Source organism: Syngnathus leptorhynchus, chromosome 10 (assembly GCF_054491065.1).
Source record: "Syngnathus leptorhynchus isolate UIUO chromosome 10, UIUO_Slep, whole genome shotgun sequence".
Classification (NCBI taxonomy): Eukaryota; Metazoa; Chordata; class Actinopteri; order Syngnathiformes; family Syngnathidae; genus Syngnathus; species Syngnathus leptorhynchus.
The window spans coordinates 6,764,962-6,790,000 of NC_141204.1; the positions used below are offsets into that span (position 1 = coordinate 6,764,962).

The 25,039-nt window shown below is 38.9% G+C and overlaps 1 protein-coding gene across 1 annotated transcript in view; it reads left to right on the forward strand.

Annotated features, from left to right (window-relative positions):
- Positions 1–25,039, forward strand: part of eys (EGF-like photoreceptor maintenance factor) — a 138,368-nt gene that overhangs the window by 90,133 nt on the left and 23,196 nt on the right. The window contains exons 37-45 of the mRNA XM_085921663.1: positions 32–156; positions 1,045–1,258; positions 6,692–6,879; positions 7,001–7,092; positions 9,464–9,614; positions 9,878–9,990; positions 10,152–10,321; positions 14,479–14,655; positions 20,217–20,367. Of these exons, the coding sequence (XP_085777789.1) occupies positions 32–156; positions 1,045–1,258; positions 6,692–6,879; positions 7,001–7,092; positions 9,464–9,614; positions 9,878–9,990; positions 10,152–10,321; positions 14,479–14,655; positions 20,217–20,367 (1,381 nt within the window). The remainder of the gene's footprint in view (positions 1–31; positions 157–1,044; positions 1,259–6,691; positions 6,880–7,000; positions 7,093–9,463; positions 9,615–9,877; positions 9,991–10,151; positions 10,322–14,478; positions 14,656–20,216; positions 20,368–25,039) is intronic.

The window sequence follows — 25,039 nt, forward strand, 5'->3', positions numbered from 1 at the left end:
AGCGCACTCTGTGGGCTTTTGTTCCTGGCAGGTTGGACAGGCCTTCACTGTGAGGATGACATTAATGAGTGCCTTCCACAGCCCTGCAACCAGGGGATATGCGTTCAGGGTGATCCGGGCTACGGCTACACCTGTTTCTGTCGGCCTGGATTTGTGGTGAGACTCCCCACCTGTTTCTGCCTCTTCATTATTATATTTTTTTAGAATTAACCTTTATCCTCCTGCACCCTCAACTCCCTGGACAATCATCATTATTATGAAGCTATAACATTACTTCATTGTGCTGATAAAATAGCCATGCCGCCCTGAATTGAAACAACTGGAGCGCAAGCTCTCACACGGGTGAACAAGACTAATTTGGATCAGGACCAAATTAAGTCATGACAAATTGGTCATCAAGATTTTTTAGATAAGGAATCATGTTTGGTAACTCAAATTTAAATAAATCTCTCTAATACCAGTGCAATTATTTTTTGTGTGATATTCTCATACCAATGTTGAAAAATGAATTCAATAAAAAGAAATGAGGCAAGCAGGAACAGTTGACTTTGTGGTTAGTGCAGTCAAAAAGACCCGGGTCTTTCTGTACGGAGTTTGCATATTCTACTTGTGCCGGCTTTGATTCTTCTGCTTGTGCTCTGCCTTCCGCTCACATTCCGAATTCATGCATGTTTATCTCCAAATTACATAGCAAAGGGCTAGAATGTGAATTTCTGAGATTGCCATTGAATGCTCTATGAAGGGTTAAAACCAATTTGGCCCAAAAGACATTATTCCTTGTCTTGTGCCCCCTCCCCACTTCAAAAGGTCATTAGAAAATGGTGAAGTAGTATTTGCTTAACTATGCTTAATACAAATAAACTCCACTGGCAAACTAACCTCATTAAATCACTATTCATGCATAAGACTACATTTACATAAATTCCCATAATTAAATATTACTTCTTTACTGTGAACTTTCATTTTCATACTGTTAACATTATATACAGTTAGTGTTTCATTTCACACTCTCACGTCTACAGGCTGTTTATTCTGTGTACACAGGGGAGGAACTGTGAGCACAACTATGATGATTGCCTCTTAAATCCATGTCCAGAAGCATATTCCTGTGTAGATGGCATCAACAAGGTCATCTGCCTCCCTCCTGCAACGGATGCAGTTCCCTTGGAGACCGCACTCAAGAACATCACTCGCGGCTTTACACCACATGTGCAAATACCAACACTCAGCCTCTCGTCGACAGCTGAGCAATCCACAGGTACAAACCCACACTTTGTGTGTCCTATAGATGTGCGCCTGCTGCAGTGTCCTTATGGTGCCTTGAGACGATTTTGTTCCTGATACATAAGCATGCAAGATTGCATCAGTATTTTTGCTCACTTTTTTTCCAGATTCATGTTGTGCTTGGCTTGATGCACAGTGTCTTGTGTGTGTGTGTGTGTGTGTGTGTGTGTTGTGTGTGTGTGTGTGTGTGTGTGTGTGTGTGTGTGTGTGTGTGTGTGTGTGTGTGTGTGTGTGTGTGTGTGTGTGTGTGTGTGTGTGTGTGTGCTGCTGCTGCTGCTGCTGCAGAGAACAAACAGAAAATGAAGACACAGGTGGTCAACAAATTGTCAGCCACTACACTGAGAAAGAATTCTAAACAAATCAATTCTTCCCACATCCTTTTCATTGACTATTCTTGGTCATTTTGAAATGAGTAGAGACTGTCTGTGTTGAGTCATTCCAAACAAAAATGTCATTCCTATTTCTGGATTTTAAAAATTCATACAGCCTATATAACTTGAGTCTAGACACATTTTACGTACAATAAAATCGATGTTACTTCGCAAATGGCTTCACTCCAATTAATAGGTGTTGATTTACTTTATGTTGTTGCTGTCTCAATAAGGTTGCAGCGTGTTAGGAGACTTTAATTTGATTATGTGGTTGTAAAATATGATAGTTATAATCAATCAAGATTCATAATTTTGGTAAATAATAAAACATCAAGTAACGTGCTTTTACATCTACAATCACACAACAAATGAGTATAGTGGAGTGTCTATAATGTGAAGAAGTATCTTGTGTTCAGTGTCGAAGTGTTAAAAAAAAAAAAAAGAAGGAAACACCACTGAGGCGCCCTTGAGCAAGGTGTGTTACCATAATTGATCCTGACCAGATTAATGTTGCATAGGGCAAACATATGACTAAAATGTTGATTTTACACCAAAGATAAAGGTCCAATCATTTCAACTCACAGATGAAAGGTACAGATTGCATGTGCCATACGTTATTGCTCTTGAATTGTGCTGTGTGAGAAGGGTGGCAGATTGTTTCTTCTTGACAGATGAGGTCTGCCTTAGCTTTGAAACTGTTCAGAAAGCAGCAGAGCAGTTAAGCAGACCTATTGAACACAGATGAGCTTGAACCGATTCAGTGTGACACACTGAAATTCACTTTGGGCCAAACATAATGGAGTATTCCCAGCTACACCTGATGCATTCTACAGAGGCTTACATGTGTTGAGTCGAGGAAGGCGAGCTTTTAGAAGCCATCTCATTTATGGACAACTGAATTAGTTTTAAGGTTTAAGGTACATAGAAACCTGCAAGTTTATCTGACCAGGTCAAATCTGAAAGAAAGCGGTGCCCTTGGTGTTGCTTGAAATAGCAATAGTGGGTCATGGTGCTTTTTTTTTTTTTTTTCTTTTTTCTTTTTTATAAACCCTTACCTACTTTATCATGTGTTTTTAAAAAAAAAAAAGTCAATAAAAAATTAAACACAGGCTTTGAGGTACAGTGACTTAGATTCACACTGTTGAACACAGCAAACCTTATTTCACAGACCAATATGGTCCTTTTCCTTTTCTACCATCACTGTGCACACAATGCCATGCTCGGCAGTTTGAGGGATGATGGCGATCCCAGAGGCCAGTGTTGGTGGAGAAAAGCTGACTGTCGTCAAGGAATGCTGACTTTGTTCTGTCTTGTTGTACACCCGTTCACTATGAAAGTTCCAAGATCCAACACGAGCTTTATATATATAAGGTTTGTGAAGACAATAGTTCTCACTTTGAATGATTGATTTAATGCTTGATCATAGATGTTTTAATACAACAAAATATTTATTTTTGACTTTGTATTTCCGGCACTGTAGAACTTTACTTTCAAATCAGTCTGTCATTAACTGACAGTGTTGAAATTAGCCACAACTACTACTACTACTACTTAAGTTTGAGACAAATCCAATATAGGTCAACACCACTGTACACTACAAGCAAAATAATAAGTATACAGTTTCACTTGTATTAAAGAAAATCCTCCCTGATTGTATCAATCAATCAGCCCTTTGATATTTTTTTTTCCTTCCACTTATTTCAAATACTTGCCCGTTTTAAAATGTGTTAATTGTTGAAAAATGCATTTTGTTTGTCAATGAGTCACAGTTATACACACGTTTGGAATGCTCATGAATGAAGGACAGCCTGAAGGAAGTTGTATGAGTTATGATCGAGTCATAGTCATTATTTAAATTCATTCAACAAAAATATAAATAGACGGCTGTGTAGTCCAAAGATAGAATAACAAAGCAAAAATAACAGTTAGACTTAGGATGCAGTTTTCTGCCAAATAACATCATCTGATGCTTCTACTGTCACCTATCTTCTGAGATTTTTTTTTCAGCAAATATTGAAGGTAAAGAATGACCTTTTCCCTTCCCTTGAGGCACAGAAATTGCAAGACTCCAAGAATGGTCCTTTACAGTATTTTATCTCTATCCTGTGACAAGTTCAATCAGTCAGTCTATTACATTAACCGATAAATCAGGGATGAAACTAAACTTAAACCCTAGATTTTTTAAATAAATGGGACATAAAGTCTATATCAATTAAAAGTCATCAGGTAATGGCCAACCTTACAATAAATGTTCTCAAGCTCACATTTTACCAAAAATTTACTGCATGTTTTTTTTTTTTAAAGTGGGATCACGCGACCATCAATTCTTTAACCTCCTTAATGGACGTGTATCAAGACAAGATGTAATTTGGCTGGCTCTCAATAACTCATATTCCCACTAAGAACACATTTTGTTCTTGTAAAATAAGAAAAGGCCTTTGAACAGTCTACAGTCAAGATAAACTCCATGGCCAGCATAAAAGAATTTTGACTCCATGTTCACCCACGTACATGCATAGGTTTTCCGTTTACATCATCTTCCTCCCACATTCTTAAAACATGCATGTTAGGTAGGCTCAAAATTGTCCATAGGTTAGAATGGGAGTATGAAAGGTTTGTTTTTATGTGCCCTGTGATTGTCTGGCGACCAGTCCATATAATACCCCCGCTTCTTGCCAAAAGTCATTTGGCATAAGATCCAGCAAACCCCCAACTCTAATGAGTACAAGCGGTGTGGAAAATGGATGTACGCTCTTCATTAGACACATCTGCACTATAGATAATCACATCTAATAAAAGTAGGGGGCGCATAATTGCAGAGGTTAATGCCCAAACCTACATCTAAAATTTGTTGGACCTCACATGATAAGTAAAGCAGAGTCCGACATTAAATCTCCATCAACAATCTAGAGTCTTGTCCCACAACAAGACGTCAGTTGTATTACAGTGGCTGCTGCAAAAGGCTAAAACAGAGAAGTACTGGACTAGAAATTAGGCCAGATATTATCTTATCTGGTAAATCCAGTGCAGTGACAATATCTTGTGAACAAAAAATATTTTCACTTCGAATGTGGTGAATGACTTTAAACAAAAACCCAACTCCAGTCCAGTTTGCTAACTGATTGATTCTGTTTCATATCGAAATCAGTAACGTGGTCAACCTTGATGTGAACCACACCCATGAGGATTTTGTATTGTGAATATCGAATGGTTAACATTTACAATTGTTGGCAATCACACGTTAATCGGACACTTGCCTACTTTGCTCGGAAGGTATAAATCAGAGTAAAAAAAGCTAGTTTATCTTTGAGTATGTACTAGGCTTCAGCAGATCAGTTTCAAGATTTCCGTTAGGCCTTCGGGGGCATTTTTTTATGGTATTTTAGGATGGAAATAACATGCTTTGATGTAATAACCCAGAAGTGATTTGAAGTGTTATGCCCATTTGTATTTAATCTTGGGTTATCTAATACACTTGGAGCCCTGGTCTATTGAAGGCTGCATTGTGTGCTTGTCAATTACAGAAATGTACAACTCTCTCCAGTAGATAGTATATATGTTTGGTCTTTTTTTTTTTTTCTAGTCAAATGACAACTCACAGATAATGTTAATCAGAACTGAGTATTCTGAATGACGAATGCAAGTGTTCATAATGCTGTGACTGGTGACTGTATGTACAAATGTAAGTAAGTGTAAAAGATTTTTTTTTAAATCAAAAAGGAGACCTTTGAAGGTGAAGCTGGAGTTAGTAGTTAATGAGGTACGAGACTGCCTCCTTGCAGCAGTCTTGTACCGCATCAAAGACTACTTCAGACTAAACAAGCTTTAAAATGAATGAAAAGCTTTGTCTCTGAGGGGTAATTTTACATCATCAGCACTGGCAACTTGTATTGCCAGGAGTGAAGAACACAGCGCTGCACCGTTGCATTGTTGGTTTATCCTCATTAATTCACAGATCACAGTAGCTGTGCTCCTCATGATTCTCTTTTTTGTCAGCCGTTTTTCCTCAGGGTATTGGTCCTATAGCTTCCGAGTCCAAATGGGGTATTTAGGTAAACTTGCTCAGTAAATGCCCTGAGGAGCACGCTGTCAGATCAAAAGTGCTTGTTGCCAGCCTATTAGGGCTTGATGTGTAACAAATATTGATAGCGGTCTCACTTGTGCTCGCTCGATTAATCATGGCAACAACTTAAAAGGAGCTATGCTGATTTCTCTAGTGTAATGAATGTTTTTTTTCCCTCCTGCTACCCAGATAAGAACAGACAGAGCATGAGACAGGTGCATCCACAAACGTTTTTCAATTTAACACACTCCCCACTTTGACTTCTCAGTAACAGATTGCACCGTTTCTTTTAAATCAGAATGATATCAGGCATGAGTACTCCTAACGTAAGTCTCAGCCTGTCGTTTAAGTTGGTCTGCGTCACTACGCTCAATAGGCCGGCAGGCAGAAAAACTTTAACAGGAGTGCCCCATAATGGCCTATTCTCACGAATGATACAAGACAAGTTATTCCACGATAAAACTCAGCGTGTAATAAACGTGCATGACTACATCCAGCTTCTCTCTCCTGATATTGCGCCATTTGCATGCTTCACAGCTTTCCCGGTGAATAAGATGGCTTTCAGTTTGGCTCCACAGTGAGCAGAAAGGAGGAAAAAAAAGCTTGCAGAATATTCAATTCTTTGCAGTTATTTTCAAATAAAAGCAATCGATGGTACTCTCGCTTCCTTGCTTGAGTTTTGAGCGATTTATGTGTCTTTCAGCTGTATTCTATTTCTGTCACCAAGGTTATTTGATGGATACAGGTTACATTTACATTTTATGCTGAAACAAAGCTGTAGCAAGAGACTCAGAGGAATACAAACAGGATGTTCTGAACCTTCTCAGATAGGCATGGAAGCGATTCCATGATGTTCCATAAGATCACCCAGAGGAGCATCTGTGGTGGAAGATCAATCACTGCAGAATATATGTATCATAAAGTTGCACAAACCTTTTTCTTCATTTCATCATTTCTATTTCTATCTCCTTAGATTCGAACTATGTCCAGTATTTTGGAAATTCTTACCTGGAATTTGAAGGGATTGACCTCAGCACAATCAACAACTTAACTGTGAGATTTCAAACTCAAGCTGACCATGGAACGATCATTTATGTGGGCCGAGGAACACGTAACATAGAAATGTTCATGGAACTTTTGGTCCTAAATGGTACTCTGCAGGTAAAACTTGAAACACAAACACATTTAATATATTCTTTGCCATAATATGCAAATGTTGATTTTGTGTCAATGGAGGATTTTCTCACATCTTCAATTGCATTTCAAAAACAATTTGTTTCAGTACATCTTTTCCTGCAATGAAGAGGATGACATTGCGAGGATTAACACACAAATTCATGTTGATGACGGCAAAGTGCACATTGTCAACATCAGGTATGCTCTTCAAACCAATTGCCAGGGATTATCACGTTTTTTAATATGTTGTTTTTAGGAGTAGTAATTTCAATTTACAGTTCTGACTCGAATTTGTAAATAAACACATGCCTTTGACAATAATATTTCATTTGATGAGGAAGAAGCAGCCTATTCATATCAGAAGCTTATTAGCTTTACGTAACACGCAAAATATGTTCAATTAACACCTCAGGTGGTATTAACTTTCCATCCTTAAATATCCACTTGTGTCAAGTGTTGGAGCATTTGTTCAAATTAATGACTGTAAGTAAAACCAAGGGGACATAAGAGAAGGCATTTAAAGTTTATTACAGTCAAGCCTACATTTCAAAGAAGTGGATCACATGCCACAATGCTGCTATTATAAAGCATTATCAATCAATGGGAATGCTTTATTGGCTGTTCTTAAGTCTTAATTTGCAATATTTTCATTGTGAAAAGACTATCAATCAGGAACCAGGCGAAAAATCTATGTTTAAATGATTTAAAATAAGGCTGCAAACCTTCTAAGATATTGTTCTTGAGTCTTGGTCCAATCTTCCCATCACTTCTCAATAATATAGACATTTCCACAACTGAAATGACTGTTTGGCAATACCTCACCAGTAATAATCTTTCATTTTTAAATATTGTTTATTTGGTTATCGTTGTAATTATTTTTGTCCTCAAAGGACTAAAACCATTTCAGCTTTTATTTTGTTTGTCCTCGAGCATGGCATGTGACCCACAACTTTGCGTCGCTGCTCTTAACTGTGATAAAAACAGGATAGAAAAATAATGAGAAACACACAACTTAATGCAAAATAACACAGCTGGCTCACCATTCATTCTTTCCCATGACAAAATAGAAAAAGTGGGTATTTTTTTCCTGCACTGCTCTTCCAAAACAATACTAAACATTTCCCTACACTGCAGTTATTCTTTGTGAAAATGCACAATTCGAGTGCACTACAATGGTAAGATGATACTAAGCAGGATTAAATGTGATAGCACATGAAATCTGTATGGCACTGTTCACTGTTCCCAGAGCTGCCATGCAATGACAAACAATAACAATTACTTTCCATACATTGAGAGATGACTCAAATTTTAATGATATATTCAAAAAGATTGAGAAATTAGTAATTAGTTAAAGTTGTTATAATTAAGCCCTCACAGAAAAATATGTAAATAGTAGTTATCAAAACAACTTAATTGAGGTGTTCAAATGATCTTGGAGTACGCTGGCAAGGTTGCACCTGCTCCCTCCTGGCCTGAAGAAACAAACCTGGCCTAAATAGGTAAAAGCATACAAACCAGCCTATCAGGTTAGAGGGCTGCAAGGCTCCACCCCCTGTTTTTTTTCTCTCTTGCATGAAAAATACAACAGTGGTAAGAATCCATCATAATGTTCCGTCCTGAACCCTTGGAGACATTTTGAGAACGAGAGCTGTCATAACTAGAGGGTCAGGAGCGTGGAAAAATGGTTGCCGGTGTCACAAAGCAAATACTTTGTAATTGTCTGATAGCGGACTCCGTCCATCTTTGTCTGATTTGACCCAAAGCTACAACACCATGGTCATCCTCGCCACCAAACTCATTATGGACTTTTAATATATCTTCCCGTCAAAGACACTTTTCAATATGTTAAATAGAAACCCGATGGGGCTGGCTTCTCAAGGACAGTGTGACACTAGCTGCCCTCTGGCTGCTGGCCAGGCCGTTCTGGCAGACTGCCTCTAAATTAACCGCCATTCCATGCAAGCAAGCTCTGAGTCTTGAGGAAGGACTTACATCGCTTGGAGTTGGCTCCCTGACTATTTAGCCGGCATATGCAAGTTTTCAAAGTGATTGCTAAACTTTGAACCTGGCAACCGAGATTGCTGTGTGGACTTCCTTAGTTCCACTCTGGTAACAAGGGCTATTGGGGGGCGTCTGTGGCCTGAGTACCCTCAAGCTGTTGATGGTTAGTGCTGAATTGGCACTGATGTAATTATCAGGTCCCGTCTGTAGTTTCAAGTGGACATTTGTTTTTTGACACCAACAATTAGCTGATGGGTGCTTCTTATATAGTGAGATTGTACCCAAGGGGGAGCCTGAGAAATTATTTTCCGATTAATGTTGTTGAAGATATCATTGCTATTCAATGACCTCATTTGTCACATTTTGACTTTTATTAAAAATATTTAGCATCCAAAACGTTGTTCCTATCTGGTAAATATTAAGTCTACACACCCCTATTAAATGACATTTTATGTTTTGTAAAAAAAAATAATAATAATAAATAACGAGACAAAGACTTGTCCCACCCACTCTGGTTGTCAACGTGATCACCTCTGTAATTGCTCTTATGTGTCTCACTTCTTATTAGACAACACCTGGCTCCTTGTGAAGCGGAATTAACTCTTTCCGGTCATGAGAAAATCAAAAGTGCAACAAGTAATTTCAGGTTGGAACACAAGATACCAAAAACAAACCACATCTTCATAGGGGGTCTGCCACATCACTACAGGGCCAATCAGGTAAACCTGTGACAATTTCATATCATTGAAGAAAATGTTAAGATGGAAATTTCAACTTGTACTTGCACAGTCTCATTTAGAATTACTTGTAATTACTGCCCTGTAGAAGCAAAAAAAAAAAGAATTCACTAAATGTTGCAATATTTATAATGTCCCATGCATAGTGTAGCCACTTCTGAAGAACCAAACATGCAAGGCATCCTCATACGTAGTTTATGTTGTGGTTAAAAACTCTAAAACAAATTTTTATTTCCCATTCTTAGACTGCAAGGCTTTTCTCCAACTACACCGGATGCATTGAAATGATTGAATTTAATAAAGTCGGACGTTTGTCCATATCCAATGCGCTCACCAGCTTCAATTTAGGCACATGCAGGTAAAGTATTTTTGAACATCAGTCGTTTTGGCTAAAATTAATATAACTCTAAAATAGAGAAAATTATATTTATTTTCAATGTTTGATCATCTTGCTATTATAATTAATTATCTATTTCTTTTGAGTGGAAATTGATGTTTCTTCATTTGACTGACCAACAGTGTCAACACAACCACAGCTCCCGCTCAAGTGCCAAAACGCTCTCAGCATGAAATTTGTGGTGATGGTGTTTGCCTCAATGGGGGGACGTGTCATGAGCTGCAACTACCTGGCAAAGATTCACCTTCCTGCCTCTGCCCGCTTCATTTTACTGGAACATTTTGTGAGAAAGGTGTCGTAATGTAAATTTTGTTTCTTGAGTTGAGAGTGTTTCCCGTTTTGCACACTCCGTAAAAAGAAACTTGTAAACCTGCGACTCTATTATGACCTCAACATTAGTATCTTCAAGATACAGACAGCTAGTAATGTTGGTTAATATATGCTGAATCTCTTTGGGTAATAGGTTTCACATCGAGGCAGAAAAGAGTCGGCTGCATTAGGAATTTTGAGTGATGTGAATTATTCAGACATGATTAATGAAATGAAAGATCCATATAATCAGCTTGAACCATTTCTGAATGAGAATGCGACCTTGCGGCACTTGCTCATCCTTCAGCCCAAACTCTCAGCCGTCCATTTCACAAATAATTCTTTATACGACACGCTGAACTGTATATGGTTCAACAGAAAAGCAAAACCAACCCACTACAAGAGATTGATTCTGCAATATAAGAAACAATTTATACCATATACAATGTGAACTTGATAATATAGACAACAAATAATCAGCTTCTGTGCCAATATTTCTGTACAAAGTTGTTTCCACCATTTGCTCACATGGCCAAAAAGGAATTTTTTGCTTATCCAACAAATTCTCAGACCCGTGAAGTCTCTTTTTAAAGACCAGCAGTGGGCCTTCAGATTAATTCCTGCTGACATTGTAAGAAGTATCCCTTTCTCAAAATCATTCAGTGCAGTTTCTCAGGTTTAACACAGTCCAATCTCATATGAGCACTCATCCATTGCTGCGCTTTGCAGTCCCTGCTCGCAATGGCCTGGAGAAGAAGTCCATGGGCTGTTTACATGCTGACAAAGCCTTTGCACGTGTGTCGCCGTGGCAGCTTTGCTCGCTGACAACCTTGTCCTCACATCCTGTTAAATTAAGTGATAGCCACAAGAGAAAAAGAAACAAAGTCATCTCGGCTCTTGGTTGTTTATCCAGACGTCATCTTGGCATGGAACTAATGACATTGACTTGTTTGTCTCGTTTGTCGAAATGCTGACTTGCATCCTGTAACCTTTGTATGCTTACATCCAGGGGACACATGCATAGGCTGCTTACGTTATGTTCATTTAAACTGATCTTGTTTGTTTGTTTGTTTGTTTGTTTGTTTGTTTGTTTGTTTGTTTGTTTGTTTGTTTGTTTGTTTTTGTTTGTTTGGTTGTTTGGTTGTTTGGTTGGTTGGTTGGTTGGTTGGTTGGTTGGTTGGTTGGTTGGTTGGTTGGTTGGTTGGTTGGTTGGTTGGTTGGTTGGTTGGTTTTCAAATTAACCATTAAAAGCCTAAAAGCACCACTTGGAATGCAAACCTGCTCCAAGTTGACAACACCCAATTTGGTACATGTTTACTTACATTTTCCCGTATTTTGGAAAGATGTTTCACATGGTGTTGGAAATAATCTGACAGAAAATCTACTCTGAGAAAAAGTGTTCTGTCCTACATTGGTGGCTGTGCTGCTTCACTGATTCTGCAAAATGTCCAAACCAGGATAATAGCTGAGGTCAAAGTTCATATTATTCTGAGATTTTTAGTGCGTACCTTTGTCAGCATATTTTACCAAAGCTCAGCAAAACTATTCTGCACAAGTGCTTTCGCCTTGGATTTTTGCAACACTCATTCCAAAATAAGGATCAGCTTCTAATACTACAATCTCTCAAATTCCCGAATAAACTTCTTAGAGTTTAGAATTCTTTTGCTGTTGCCTCCTGCTGAGGCTCCTTACTAGAATGTTTTTCAAACTAAAACGTGTACTACTTTTTCAAAGTCAAAGGTTTTTGGGACGATGATACAAAAATGAAAAGGTTACAAATTTCCTAGTAGTTTGAAAATAGGTTACATTAATGCATGACACAGAATAGCTGAAGGTACCGTACTTTTTGAAATGACCTCCTGATAAGGTAGAACTTTTTGAAAGACATAAATGGGACAAACCTGCAATCAGCTTTCTTTAAAATGATTCTTCACTCAGCCAACATCCTACATCACACCTTCAGGAATTCAAGAAATAAGGACATAAGGTAATGAGCCATAGAAGGAGGTCATAATCAATACCGACTGAATAATTTCCCGCCTCGATGGTTTTTGTCTTTTATGACCACATCTTTCCCGCAAAGCCATTTTGTCCCCAACTAATCCTGTGATCACATAGCTTTCAATTGACAACTCGCAGGGTTGACGCAATGTCTTTAGGAAGATCTAGGACCAGCTAACTAGTCTTTGAAGAACCAATTTATCATAGCTTGAAAGTTTGACTGGTGTGACTGGCTTTTTGAATAGTTGATATCGTACTCTTACTCATCTACAAGGCAGCGAGCGGCCTGAGATTAGAGTCCTGACATGCAGGGTGGTGACATTAGACAGCGAGACATTGAGATCACAAATGTCATGAGGCTTGTTATGTGCACATAAAATCCCCAACAAAACGTCTGCATGACAGTTGCTTTGGATTGTCACCTCGTGTATTAAAAGGGGTAAAACGTCATAACAATTATTTGTTTTCCAGATTGTGTGATAAGCACCTGACAGTGTGATAGCGCTAACTAATGGTGTAAACCAGAGGTGAATACCATTATCATTCTTAATTGTCATACAAGTGCAAAAAAAAACTTGATTGTGTACTCTGTCCGAACACAGACGATACATGAAGACAATGAAGGTGCAGAGAACAAAAAATGAGTCTATTAACATGAATACTGCACATAACTGACTTCAGAGTACATGTAGCTAACTTATTATTTATTTTGTCATATTGTACTTCGGACCATCAGCCAGTAATAAATAGTACCATAGATTTGGTCAGATTCAGCCCTACCTAAGTAGTTGTTGCCCTATTTTTTAACATCAAGTGCCACTGCACATAATTTATACAATACGCTGTCATGTGAAGAAGAAAAAAAAATACAAAAAGCATTTCATGTCGGACACTGAGGTTACAACTCCCTGAGCTGAGGCTGGCCATTTTTCAATCTCTTTGTTCAGCAAGCTTTCAAGCACTCCGGCAGGTGTACAATGTCACCACTGTCTCATGGAGTTGATGACCTGAGTGGGCACCTCCTTCAGCTCCCCTTCAAGTCATACTCTTTGTCATCCAGTGGGAAATAACAACCTCCACGAAGACCTGACAGGGCATTGCTGACTGCTAATAGGCAAATTGCAAAGGCAGAAACCTGACATCTATGCTGGACGTCGCTAAAACTACACCTGCTGGCAACAGCACTCCTAAATGAGATGTGTATTTAAACAAAATGTGCTGTTTGTTATCTTGTTTGTGGTCTGAACTGTATGTCTTGGATATATTGGGGAAGCCAAGCAACCACTGAGCAGGTGCATGTCAGCATAGACGGGGCTAACGCTCCAGGTCAAAACTCAGCTGTCTACCTGCACCTCAAAAAAAAGGAGCACACTTTGAGGATGGAGGTTGAAAAACCATCTCTAAATAGAAGAGGAGGCTTATTACACCATCCAGTATCTCCCATCAACAAAACTGTCCTTTCATACTTACCATCGATCCATCTTCTTCCGCTTATGCGGGTCGCAGGGGGAGCAGCTTTAGGAGGGATGCCCAGACTTCCCTCTCTCACGTTCTCAGGCCTGTTGAGAGACATAGTTTCTCCAGCGCGTCCTGGGTCGTCCACGGGGTCTCCTACCTTCCATACTTACCAAAGAGTCTAAATATTTTCGCCTCAAATATATAACAGCCACTTTTGGCATCTCTAGAGCAGTGGTTCTTAACCTAGGTTTGATTGAACCCTAGGGGTTCGGTGAGTCGGTCTCAGGGTTTGGGCAGATTCTCCACTGCGGAGGTCCGAACACAGCTGATTTATCATGTAAATGTGATGACGCATATCTGAACTGATCTCGCGAAGGCACACTTATTTGCAGGTATGTAATTTGTTGTGAATTCATGCATTGTGTTGGATTTGTTCTTTGAACAAGGTGAGGATCATGCACGGCTCATTTTGTGCACCAGTAAAATACATTTATGTCTTGAAGTTGAAAAAAAAAATTACATTTTACTCTAAAGAGGGGTTTGGTGAATGCATATATGAAACTGGTGGGGTTCAGTACCTCCAACAAGGTTAAGAACCACTGCTCTAGAGAGATGTTTCCTCAGATGTTTCCTCTTATATAAAGGATTTACGATTTTGTTTTATTGTTTTTGCTTTTCCAGATTCCAGAGTGTACATCCCATCTTTTGATGGCACATCATACTTGGAGCTGCAACCTCTCACATCTATTCTTCAGTCCTCGGACACCAGCAATAATGTACCGCCCCCTGTCAAGGACAGCAGCGTTATTCTCCATTTGACTGTGAAAACTCGATCTACACAAGGCACCATCCTCTACAGTGAGTACAGTCTCATTTTTATGTGTAAGGGAACTTGAGCAATGCGGCAAGCACAGATAAAGCAGAATAATATGCATTTCTGTACAATCCAATTATGGTGATTGTGTTTAATGTTGCTTTTTCCTTGCAGATGTCCTTGCGTGTGCAAATTACCTAGCATTTCTCATAATTGTGATATTAATGTCTAATGTGGTGCTGCTTTCATCTGAATTCAAATCTGGACTCCATTAAAAAAATCAAACTTCTCAACAAACTTTTTCTAATTTATATAACTATAAATCTTCAGCCTCTTAGTGGTAAAAGCTAAATTGGCAATGTTGTAATGCAACAAGCATCGATAAGAATACTGATGATGAGGCATCAGTTACTCGTGAATCGAGTAAGGTGTAGAAAATCATGGATGGATAGACTTTTCTACATATTTTTACAGTTATGAACTTGGTATAAAATTAATCCAAACAATATCTTGATTTGATTAATACTTTTAGGAGCTGTGTGTTGCATTTAAACCAGCCATGTCTGGGTATTTCATATGCTGTTGTGTAGTATTTCCTATATTATACTACACTTCCTATTCATATATGTGTTATTGGTATTTAGAAGGACTTGTTGGAGTTCTCAATTGTGCACTTTGTAACATTTGTTGCAAGATTTTCCCGCTTGTAGCTGAGTTTCCCAGCTAAGTGCAATATGGGGTCAATGAGGCACATCTCCCGTGGTATTTAATGACGGGTGATGGTTCTGCAACTCAGCATTGAGCAGGCCATTAATCCCCAACTACCAAATCCAAATCTTGCGTGGAATCTCCACTATTTTTCCATGTTGACAATCCCAGAAACTGTCAGCCCTATCTAATGCAAGAATTCCTATAAGGCATGCAACCAGGATTGGTATTATAATAACAGTTTTACATGTTTTGTGATTGAATTCATGACTAAGCATGCGGTGTTGGTGTTTTAACATGCAGGAAATCATCATTGTTATTTTTAGGAAATTGTACTTTGATGGTAAAAAAGCAAGACGTTTTTTTCTGAAAATTATCAGATGTAACATTTCAACCTTGACTGCAATACCACTTGTGATTCCTGGTGTGTACCACCATTGAAAGAACACCTTCCTTTCCAGAAAGCCATTTTATAACATGATCTTTCCAGACCATTAATGGCTGTAAAAGAGTCGTTTGTGCGCATTGTCTGCCAACCGTGTTTTCTATTCGACCCTTTTTTTTTTTTTAGTCTATTTGTTGAGGAGGTCAAGGGGCACATCTAGAAACACCTCCCTGGCTGTGCTGATTAAAGATGATCACTCGCCACTTGTTACTGTGGTTGCTCTCACAAGCATCTGTTTATTTGGGAAATTTAATTCCTGGGTCGGTCCAATTTTTTACCCAGCATTCTTAAGGATGTAGTAAAAGCAAAACTAGTGGAGGGAAATACGTCACTGTCTATGTGCTCACAAACAGAAAAAGATTAGTGATTAATCATTGTTTTATCAATCTTATAATTTAATATGAATATGATTCTGTTATGTGATTTTGAAGGGGCAACTTCACAATTGCATGACTCCTCTGTCACAAAAGCGAAAATTGTGACCACAGCTCACATGGTGGGACTTGTGTTTCCAAGGCTACAGAACAAAGCAAGTAAATAAAACTGAACAAAGCAATCTGCAAATGAAGGCAGGAGTTGATTGCTGCAGGAGCGAGGGCAGCAAGGGTTGAGCTGACCCCCAACATTAGCCGTGAAGCTCTACATTGTCCTGCCAGCTCTATTGTTCTCTAGACCTGCTCACCCATGTATACGCTCTGTCTCTTGTAGCAGAGGGACATTTTGATAGGTTGGCAAGACACCACTGTGCATAGCCTCATAACAATAGAGCATTGTTTGGGGGTCACTCAATTACGGGTAATTTTTTTTCAGAGTGGAGAAAGCCTGGGCCATGTTAATTGAGTTTGATTGACAGTATATCTATTTGATTATTGTGTCAAATTATTTGGTTACCACTGGACTTTTTATGGCAATATGACAATGTCGGAAGAAATTTTAAAAGACAGAGGTATGTGTTATTACGTAATGTCGATTTCTAACTGTATTCCAAAATGTGTATGTGGTCTTGGAAAATTTTAAAGATTATTTTTGCAGTGTTGAAAATATTATTAGAAATAGCTGTTGTGTTGTGTCCCAAATAGAACTAAAATAAACTAAAAACTCGAAACTCAAAAAACAGGTCTCAGTTTGAGCATCATCTTGCTCGGATGAGTGCAGCCACCCTGATCCCTGCAAGGCTGTCTTTGCCCTGTGTGACTCCACAGTGAGGCGCTTGCAAGTCCAGTGGAACTCTAACCTCGATAGATTGCGTGGTGATTACCCATGATTTATTCTGCCCCAGACGGGCACAGACATCACAACATTCATCTCAGAGCTGTAACCTAGATTAACCTCTTATCCGTGACATCACCATCCAGTTCATGACCTCTCATTTACATTTCCCAAGTCATTATGCATGGCAATACAGGCACAGGGCATCCTCTATAACATCATCAAAATATTTATTTTCTGGTGCTGCTAAAAGGGAGAAACAGCAATTAGCTGCTCCAAAACTGATTTGAAAATGTCCTTTTTAAAATTAAAAGGTCACATTGTAAACAAGACAATAACACTGCATGAATGAAAATGCATTTTTATCTTTGTGGCATACACTGTTACCCCAAATATAATGAACTGTAATTAATGAGAGATGCTGAGCTTGTTTTTCCCTAAATCTTTACAACTAAAGCGCTGCTATTTAATCAACCCCAAATTGTAACCTAACACCATGGTATTCTTTTTAAATATGTGATTGAAACTGCTGCTTGCACCAGATTAACAGTGTATGTATATGAAGAGTGTGTTTTGATGAATTGGATTGAATTTTCCTGAATCGAGTTTGTTGGAAATTATTCTGCTGGATACTTACTTGCAAAGGTTTCAAGGTACACTTATTGAGGCCAGTAAGCGTATATTCACAATATTTTGCTTTTGGAGCTTCAAAAGCTGATAGAAAAAGTAACATTACTGGAGAGCATTACATCACCTCAGCTCCAGGAGGAGAACTTCACTACAGTCAGCTATGATCACTGTGAATTACATCATGTCAAATGAGCCTAATTTTTTCACCTTCACCCTGTCAAGACTCAGCGCCTCTTTTATTAGCTGCCATCAGTCATCTGGCTTTGATTTTAAGCAAGCTCTCGTCTCGGTCTTCACAGATATTCTCAGATTAGTCAGAAAACTGACTACACTGATGACATGTCATCCTTTCATTGTTACGCTCACAACAATAGGTTTGAAGATTGATGCGAATGCTGTAATTGCCCATTATATTTAGTTCTGTTTGAACAACCTAATATTTTCCTGCACTGTTTACCTTTGGCTAAACACACAAGCCAAGAAATGGGTTATGATTCTTGTCAAAGAATGAAATGGATGTTCGGAAAGCATACATAGAGGGCACGGTGCCTTTTATCTGGTAATGCTTCCTGGCGTATGGCACAGTATCACTCACATCAGAGGATAGCAACTGGGGAAAAAAAACTCCAGAGATCAAACAGACAAAGTTAATCAGAAGAGAACCAAGAGACATGCATTGAGATGCAAAGAATCCCTCTTCTAGACCTGTTTTTTCTTACTCGCTTCCATATTTTTTTCTTTATACCTTCTCCCTGAAGCAAACATGTATGTCTCCCCTAGGACTTCAATTGTCAGCTCTGGCACAGAAAGCCGAGGCAGTCGGGTAAGGAAGAGAGAGGGCAAGGATGCAAGAGTGAGGAAGGGGAAAAATGCGTGACAGAATCAGCCGAAAGGACGAAAGCTTCGTTAGGCTGGGTGCAGAGTAACAGGACCACGGGGATGTTCTCAATGTTGAAAAATGGAAACTAAAAAGATGGGGCAGTGTTGACATGGTAAACAATACTTGTCTGCAGGTGAATAATGGCAGGAGCTGAGAAACTGCTTCCAGTGGAGACTCGAGTTCTTTCTCTTCCAAGTGTGTTTTTTGGTTCTTTGGAGGATCATTGACCTACATGATTGTGTCAATTATGAAATTATGTACTTAACTGGGGGGGACCATATTTTGGTTCTCAACAAGAGGATAGAATTTCTTGGGCATGGAATACAATATGACCGTATTACAATGATACTCACGAAGTTGGTCTGGCTTCGGGACCCACGATCATTCTGTAAACAAACTGTGACCCAAATAAAGGAAAACGTTCTACATTTTAATATATTTCTTGAAAACATTTTCACAAAATATCACTGTATGCTAATGAACAATAGCTTAATTTTTCATGAAAAACAAAGAAAAGAGTGTGATGATTAGAAAGATAAATATTCCCTAAGCACTCAACTGGGTGCATTTTAAATAAAAAAGGGAAAAGGGAATCACAGGGTTCATCTGGTAAACATAAATTGTAGGTGAGAAAGGTCATGTTTACCAGAATATTTTACTAAGCATAACGTGTAGTTAAATTGTGATTTTAACAAGCACTTCCGATTTCTTCTAACTCTCTCTTGTCGTGCTATTTTATCAGAGAGGAGGAGTCATACAGAAGACGGTGGATTATCTGAACATGATTTCCCTTCTGCGGTCCGTTCAGATAATATGTCACAGTTAAGAGCCTCACTGTCTCAGCTTATGATGAGAAAGACCTCCAAGTCAGCTTATAACAAGCATTATCAAACTCCAGTATTAAGCTAAGCATGGCCTATCTGTGGGAAAGAGACGGGGGATTTTCAGGATGCCGGTCTTATCCTGGAGGAATTGTTGAGCGCTGTCATATCAGTGGCTTTGCAGCCTCGAAACAACAAGCTCAGCTTTTGCACCAATTTCTGTCATCTGTTTCCATTCTTTCTCGCTGCCATCACTTCATCACGAATGGCAGGAGTATTACAAAGACATACTGTACTGTGTCTCTACGGCCTGCCCGATTCTTCAAAGCACTTTGGCTCAGTCATCACTGTCATGATGAAATCAAAATGGTCAACACTGTTTATGTTTTCCTCATGACCTTTTGTGCAGTGTTCCTCGATGGATTTGGAAGTCTCGTCACAGCATTCTTATGTCTTCTTAGGGAGTTATGCGGGATTAGAGAGCTTCGTCTTTCCTTCACCTTGCTGTAGATCCTAAGCGCTTGTGTTTGGGGATGAACTCTGCAGTTGCCCGTCGGCTCCGGCACTGTATTGCTCCGCTGTAGACTCTCCCACTGGGGTATGATGTAAATGAGGCCGGAAATTGAGTGTGTGTGCATGTGTACATACTGTGAGATACAACTTGTGAATGATCCGGTTTGGTCATAGATGGATGTGTAAGATGGAGTCTGATATCGAAAGTATTTCGAAGTACGCTGTAAAAAAAGTCGAAGACACTAAAAAAAAATTAATAAATTTAAAACTGGTATGTTTCTGAATGTATTTGAAAAAGTGTCCATTATTTCTAACCTTAACTGCTTTGAAATTGTCTCAAAGTTATAGCTGGCACATTTAACACTGGACATTTACTTTTATCTTTTCTTTCTTTTTCAGCCCAGGAGCAGAGATTTGGTGGCAATTTCCTTCACGTGTTCCTTCAAGATGGAAATCCTATAGCTGAACTTAGATGTGGCAGTAAACAAGTTCTCAATGTGACCGCCAGCGAGACCATCAACAATAACAGATGGATGTCAATGGCAGTTAGGTAAGTATCACTCCTTTCCCCAATTACAGTACTAAGGGAAGTATTTCTCATTCAATAATTGTAAGACATCATTGGTTCAAATGCAATTTTTTTCATGCTTCACTATCCATATGCATTTGCATGTTTAATCCAGATCGAAGTGATCACGCTGTTTTAGTCTGAGAGAGATTTCGCCATGGTACTCTGCCCCCGTATAAGCCTTAAACGTGGAACGTTTGTATTCATATGCAAATTAATACATGGTGTCATGCGGTTATGTTTGAGCTGCTACGACCTGCTTTTCTAACATGAGAATTGGCCCACAGAGTTAATCTGCTTTTTGCACAGTTCGGTTCATTCTCCTCTGACGGTAAATGACTAATTGCTCACTTTGCTTCTATTTTAAAGGTTTCCTTCCATTATATATTTTGCACTGTTTTTTGCACACATGCCAAAACATGTCGTTAACATGGTTGAAGTTTGACAAACTTCGCATCAACTGCTAATCTCAGAGAAGTTGAGGAACAAATTGCTCCAGTTTATTTTTTTAAGACACTCTTAAGCATTTCAGAAACAGAACCAGTTCACTTTGACTATCCTCAATTTCTTTGCATCCCCATTGTGTACATAGCGACACAGATTTATTCGTATCTTACTTCAGTTCACTCCATTCCTATTTTGTTTTTATTTATTTATGTGCACCCTTCGCAAGCCCGATATTGAATGCATTCCTAATAAAGTGCTAATTACCCACATGTCATCACCGGTCTCGTTGAATTATTTGGGCTCACCACCGCTTACATTATAAAAAAAAAAAAGCACAGCTTGTCCAGCCTCTTTGCAAGAAAAACACATTGTTTGACCTGCCACGACCTGTCTGTGGGTCAGAAATGGCGCCGGTCCGTAACAGAATGATGGAATAAATCAAACTTTTCTCTCATTTGAATGAGAATGTGCTGGATGAACATCCCAGCAAGCGCCGCAAAGCAAAAGGCTCTTCCCTTTCTTTGCTGTTTATCCATGCTGGGCTGTTATGCGCCGCAGTTTTTATAATGACATAATTGCTCCCACAAGTAGTTGGAAGGATGAGTGCAAATCAACACATTAAACAATGTGGAGGGTCTATTTAAGTGACATTAAAAGCCCTCTGGTGGATAATCTACACAGCTGTTGCACCTGCTCTCAGGTTTGCAGTGAGCCATCTAGTCTATTGACAGAGTTTTGGTGCAAAAACACATTTTTCAAACTTCCTGTTTTTTCTTTGTTCTCACCAAAATCTCACTGGCAATTCTGCTTCTTCTGTCAAAAACCTGTCAGTGTGTAGTGCAGGGGTGTCAAACAATTTTTTTTCGCAGGCCGCATTGTGGTATTTGCTTCTTTCGGAGGGCCATTATGACTGTCAACCCAAATAAATGTATGAGCACCTCATATTATATACAGTAAAAGCTACAAAACAAACTGACAAATAACTCGTTTTCAAATCAGATGAGTAAAAACAGATCAAATATTAAAAAAAAAAGATATTAAAAGTAAAGACAATTTGCAATTCTTGTAATGACACGAATTTGATGCATATTTTGTCTTCGCGGGCCACATAAAATGATGTGGCGGGCCGTATCTGGTCCCCAGGCCTTGAGTTTGACACCTGTGGTGTAGTGGCTTTTTCGCTAAAATGATTATACATGCAGGAACGATTTTCTTAGTGTAGTATGTTTAAAATGACAATATGACTACTTCTGCTTATGAGCTCTACCAAAAACAAATTCTGCAAAAAACTGTGCTACAATAAACAAATACATAATGAGCAGATAATCAGGAGATTAGAATTACACACATTATTGCTGAGAATACCCTCTTTCTGGGTATGCGTCATTTCATTTTTCCTGCACTTTTGTTTTGAAGAGCTCTAAGAGCCAATACTAAAGGCCACCACTGCACTGTTATGTTATTGCACATCATGAAGTGTGCACAAGGGAGCCAGTGTAATTTTTCATTGAAGCACACTTTTGTTGTTGGCATCGCTATTGATAATGGTACACTTTCCCTCACATTTTGTGTTAGCTTTAACTTGTCATTAATTAGCTACATTATAAACATATTTACTCATCGTATTTTACATTATTTGTTTGGAAAAATGCAGGCAAGTCTTTTTGCACACATTTGTCTCATCTGATGTAATAATAATCAATATGGGTTAGGTGAAGGCAGCAAATAGGAGTTTTAAATTACTGCCAAGCAGTTCTAAGATTCTGCTTTCGAATCTCAGCTCTAGCCTCCCAGCTCCTGTTCTCCCACACCACACAATTGCCGTCGCTGCAGAGCGACTAACCTGACACAAGCAATGCACCTTTGATGTAGGAGCATAATATGCATGGTTTGTTATTGACCTTTCCGGTCCCCTCATGACCTTGAATGAAATAAGCCTTATAGAAAATGAATGGCTTGATGGACCGTACCCCATATGCAACTCTAAAACCAAAGTGTCACACCCCCCCCGTACAAACAAATCCCACAATGAACCCGGTTTAGAGGAAAGTCAAAACTAAAGTAATCACTACTGTAATTAGTGTCCCAGTGAATAATGGGCAGATCATTCTTTTTGCAATGCAGCGTTTTAATTAGAAAAAGACAATTGATTACCTATTCTAGCTGCAACAATTGGCACAAGCCATCTTTTGGATTCTCCAAATGGCTTTTAATACCGTTCTTGATTAAAGGCGTAGATTGATTTTTTTTTTAGGATGCGCAATGCTATGCAGTCATGCTCATTAGTTTACATACTGTGGCAGAATTTGTGAAATAATGCCTACTCATGCTTTCGTCAAAGAATGGGGCACTTTACAATTTCTGCCAAATTATGCGATTTTTCTTTAACACAACTCTATTTTGGTTACACGTTGTGATCATTTTGGATCAGATTTCTTCAGTTGGTCAGTCAGGATTTGACCTCGTAACTAATAGGCAAACTAAGTCAACTTCGTAATGTAATGTCCAATGAGCACAACGACAGCACCCTTTTTAACAATTAGAAAAACTTTTTTTTCAGTGTTATGTTTTCTTAGCGTGTGAAATTAAAGCCTGTAAGCGTGACATTGGACAGAAATGTGCAAATCTCACACTCAATGCGTGAGTGTTGACAGCTCTGCTGTTGCCTCAAATCTGAACTGTGCTGGTCTTCGTTTTGGACAGTAAAACAGGTTGCATTCTGCGCATCTGTGAAGTGAGAAATCAGTCATATTGGGGCACGTAGAGAGGTCATCAGGGCTCATTTCTCTTGTAGCACATCTGAAAGATGTTTTATAAGGTTGTGGCAACGTTCTATAACACCTCCAAATGCCTTTGTGGATCTTGCGTTGTATAACATCTACAGGTCCTTGCTTGTTTGTCATTTTCTTTGGCTTTTCTGTAGGAGAGCTTTGTGATGCCGCCAACGATTGTCCCCAGTCATGTTAAGGAAACAATTATGATGAGCTTTAAATGAAACGTTGATAGTTAGTGGAACTCAGGGATAGATGCCAATAGCTGACCTCATTGTTTGATTAGAGGATGAAGAGGTTTAGTCTGAGAAAATGTGTCCGCATTCTGCAGTCACCCCAATTTAGGATTCACAAGGGAGCAACAGAAGCTAAACCAAGTCAAAAGCAGTCATTTAAAAGCTCTGCTGTGGTACACCGTAACTGAAAATAATACATGAACATTAATAGGAGTCAGATCTGCTAAAGCGATGTAACAGGTAGCGGCTGTCTTGCTTGTACATTTAATGCATGTGACCTATTTGCACTCACTGCTCGCAGGTATGAAACGTGAAATGTTGCTCTTCCCACAGACAGAGCAAAGCACTAGGTGATCTGCAAATTATGAATTCACAACTAACAGGTTCCACATTATGGTGTGCTTCTTATAAGGTTATGAAAAATGATTAGAATAATAAGCCTTCATCAGCCGCTGGGAAGCGTTTTACTGCCATCTGTCGCCAAATCCTTCAGATGTTTTATGCAATGGTAATATTTTAATGATCTAGTGTAACCGTTAATTATCCGTCGGGCACCATGAAGGAGACATGTTCAAAAAGGACGACTTTAATAAATACTTTTTGTTTCAAGATGCAGCGCTGAAACTACTGAAATGCAAAGTGTTTCAGTTGCATTAAATTAGTACCGTTGCGGAAAGTCCAAATGAGGATATCTGAGATGACAAAAAACAACAAGCTATGATTAGAGAATTACCCAGATGAAGTAATGCATAAGTAATGGTTGAGTGAAAATAATCACCGCCATATTGTGGTTGTGTGTACTTAGAGAAAATGAAATATTCATACATATTTGTTTGTTTTCCTCAAGTGGCGCTACGGTCGGTCCTGTGAGACGAGGCATTGAATGGTGCACAAGGGAGGAAATTACACGGTGCCTTTTTCTCTTTTGTTTCAGTAATCACGCTTTTGTCTGTGGGTGCTTTTAGTTTGACACTCATAGTTCACAACATTAGGAACAGCTGCGTGATACAATGACATCCAGTAACAAAATTCTGCATTTTTAAAATTAATAATTGTTAATATTGTTGCGATGACAACAGGGTTTCTCGTGATGCAGTTACATGAATGATGTTGGTGATGAGGATGGGGTTGGTGAGCACCTAAGGGGGGACTCTTTGCATTCTTTACATGCATACAAGATGATGTAAGGAAGTCCTCTTC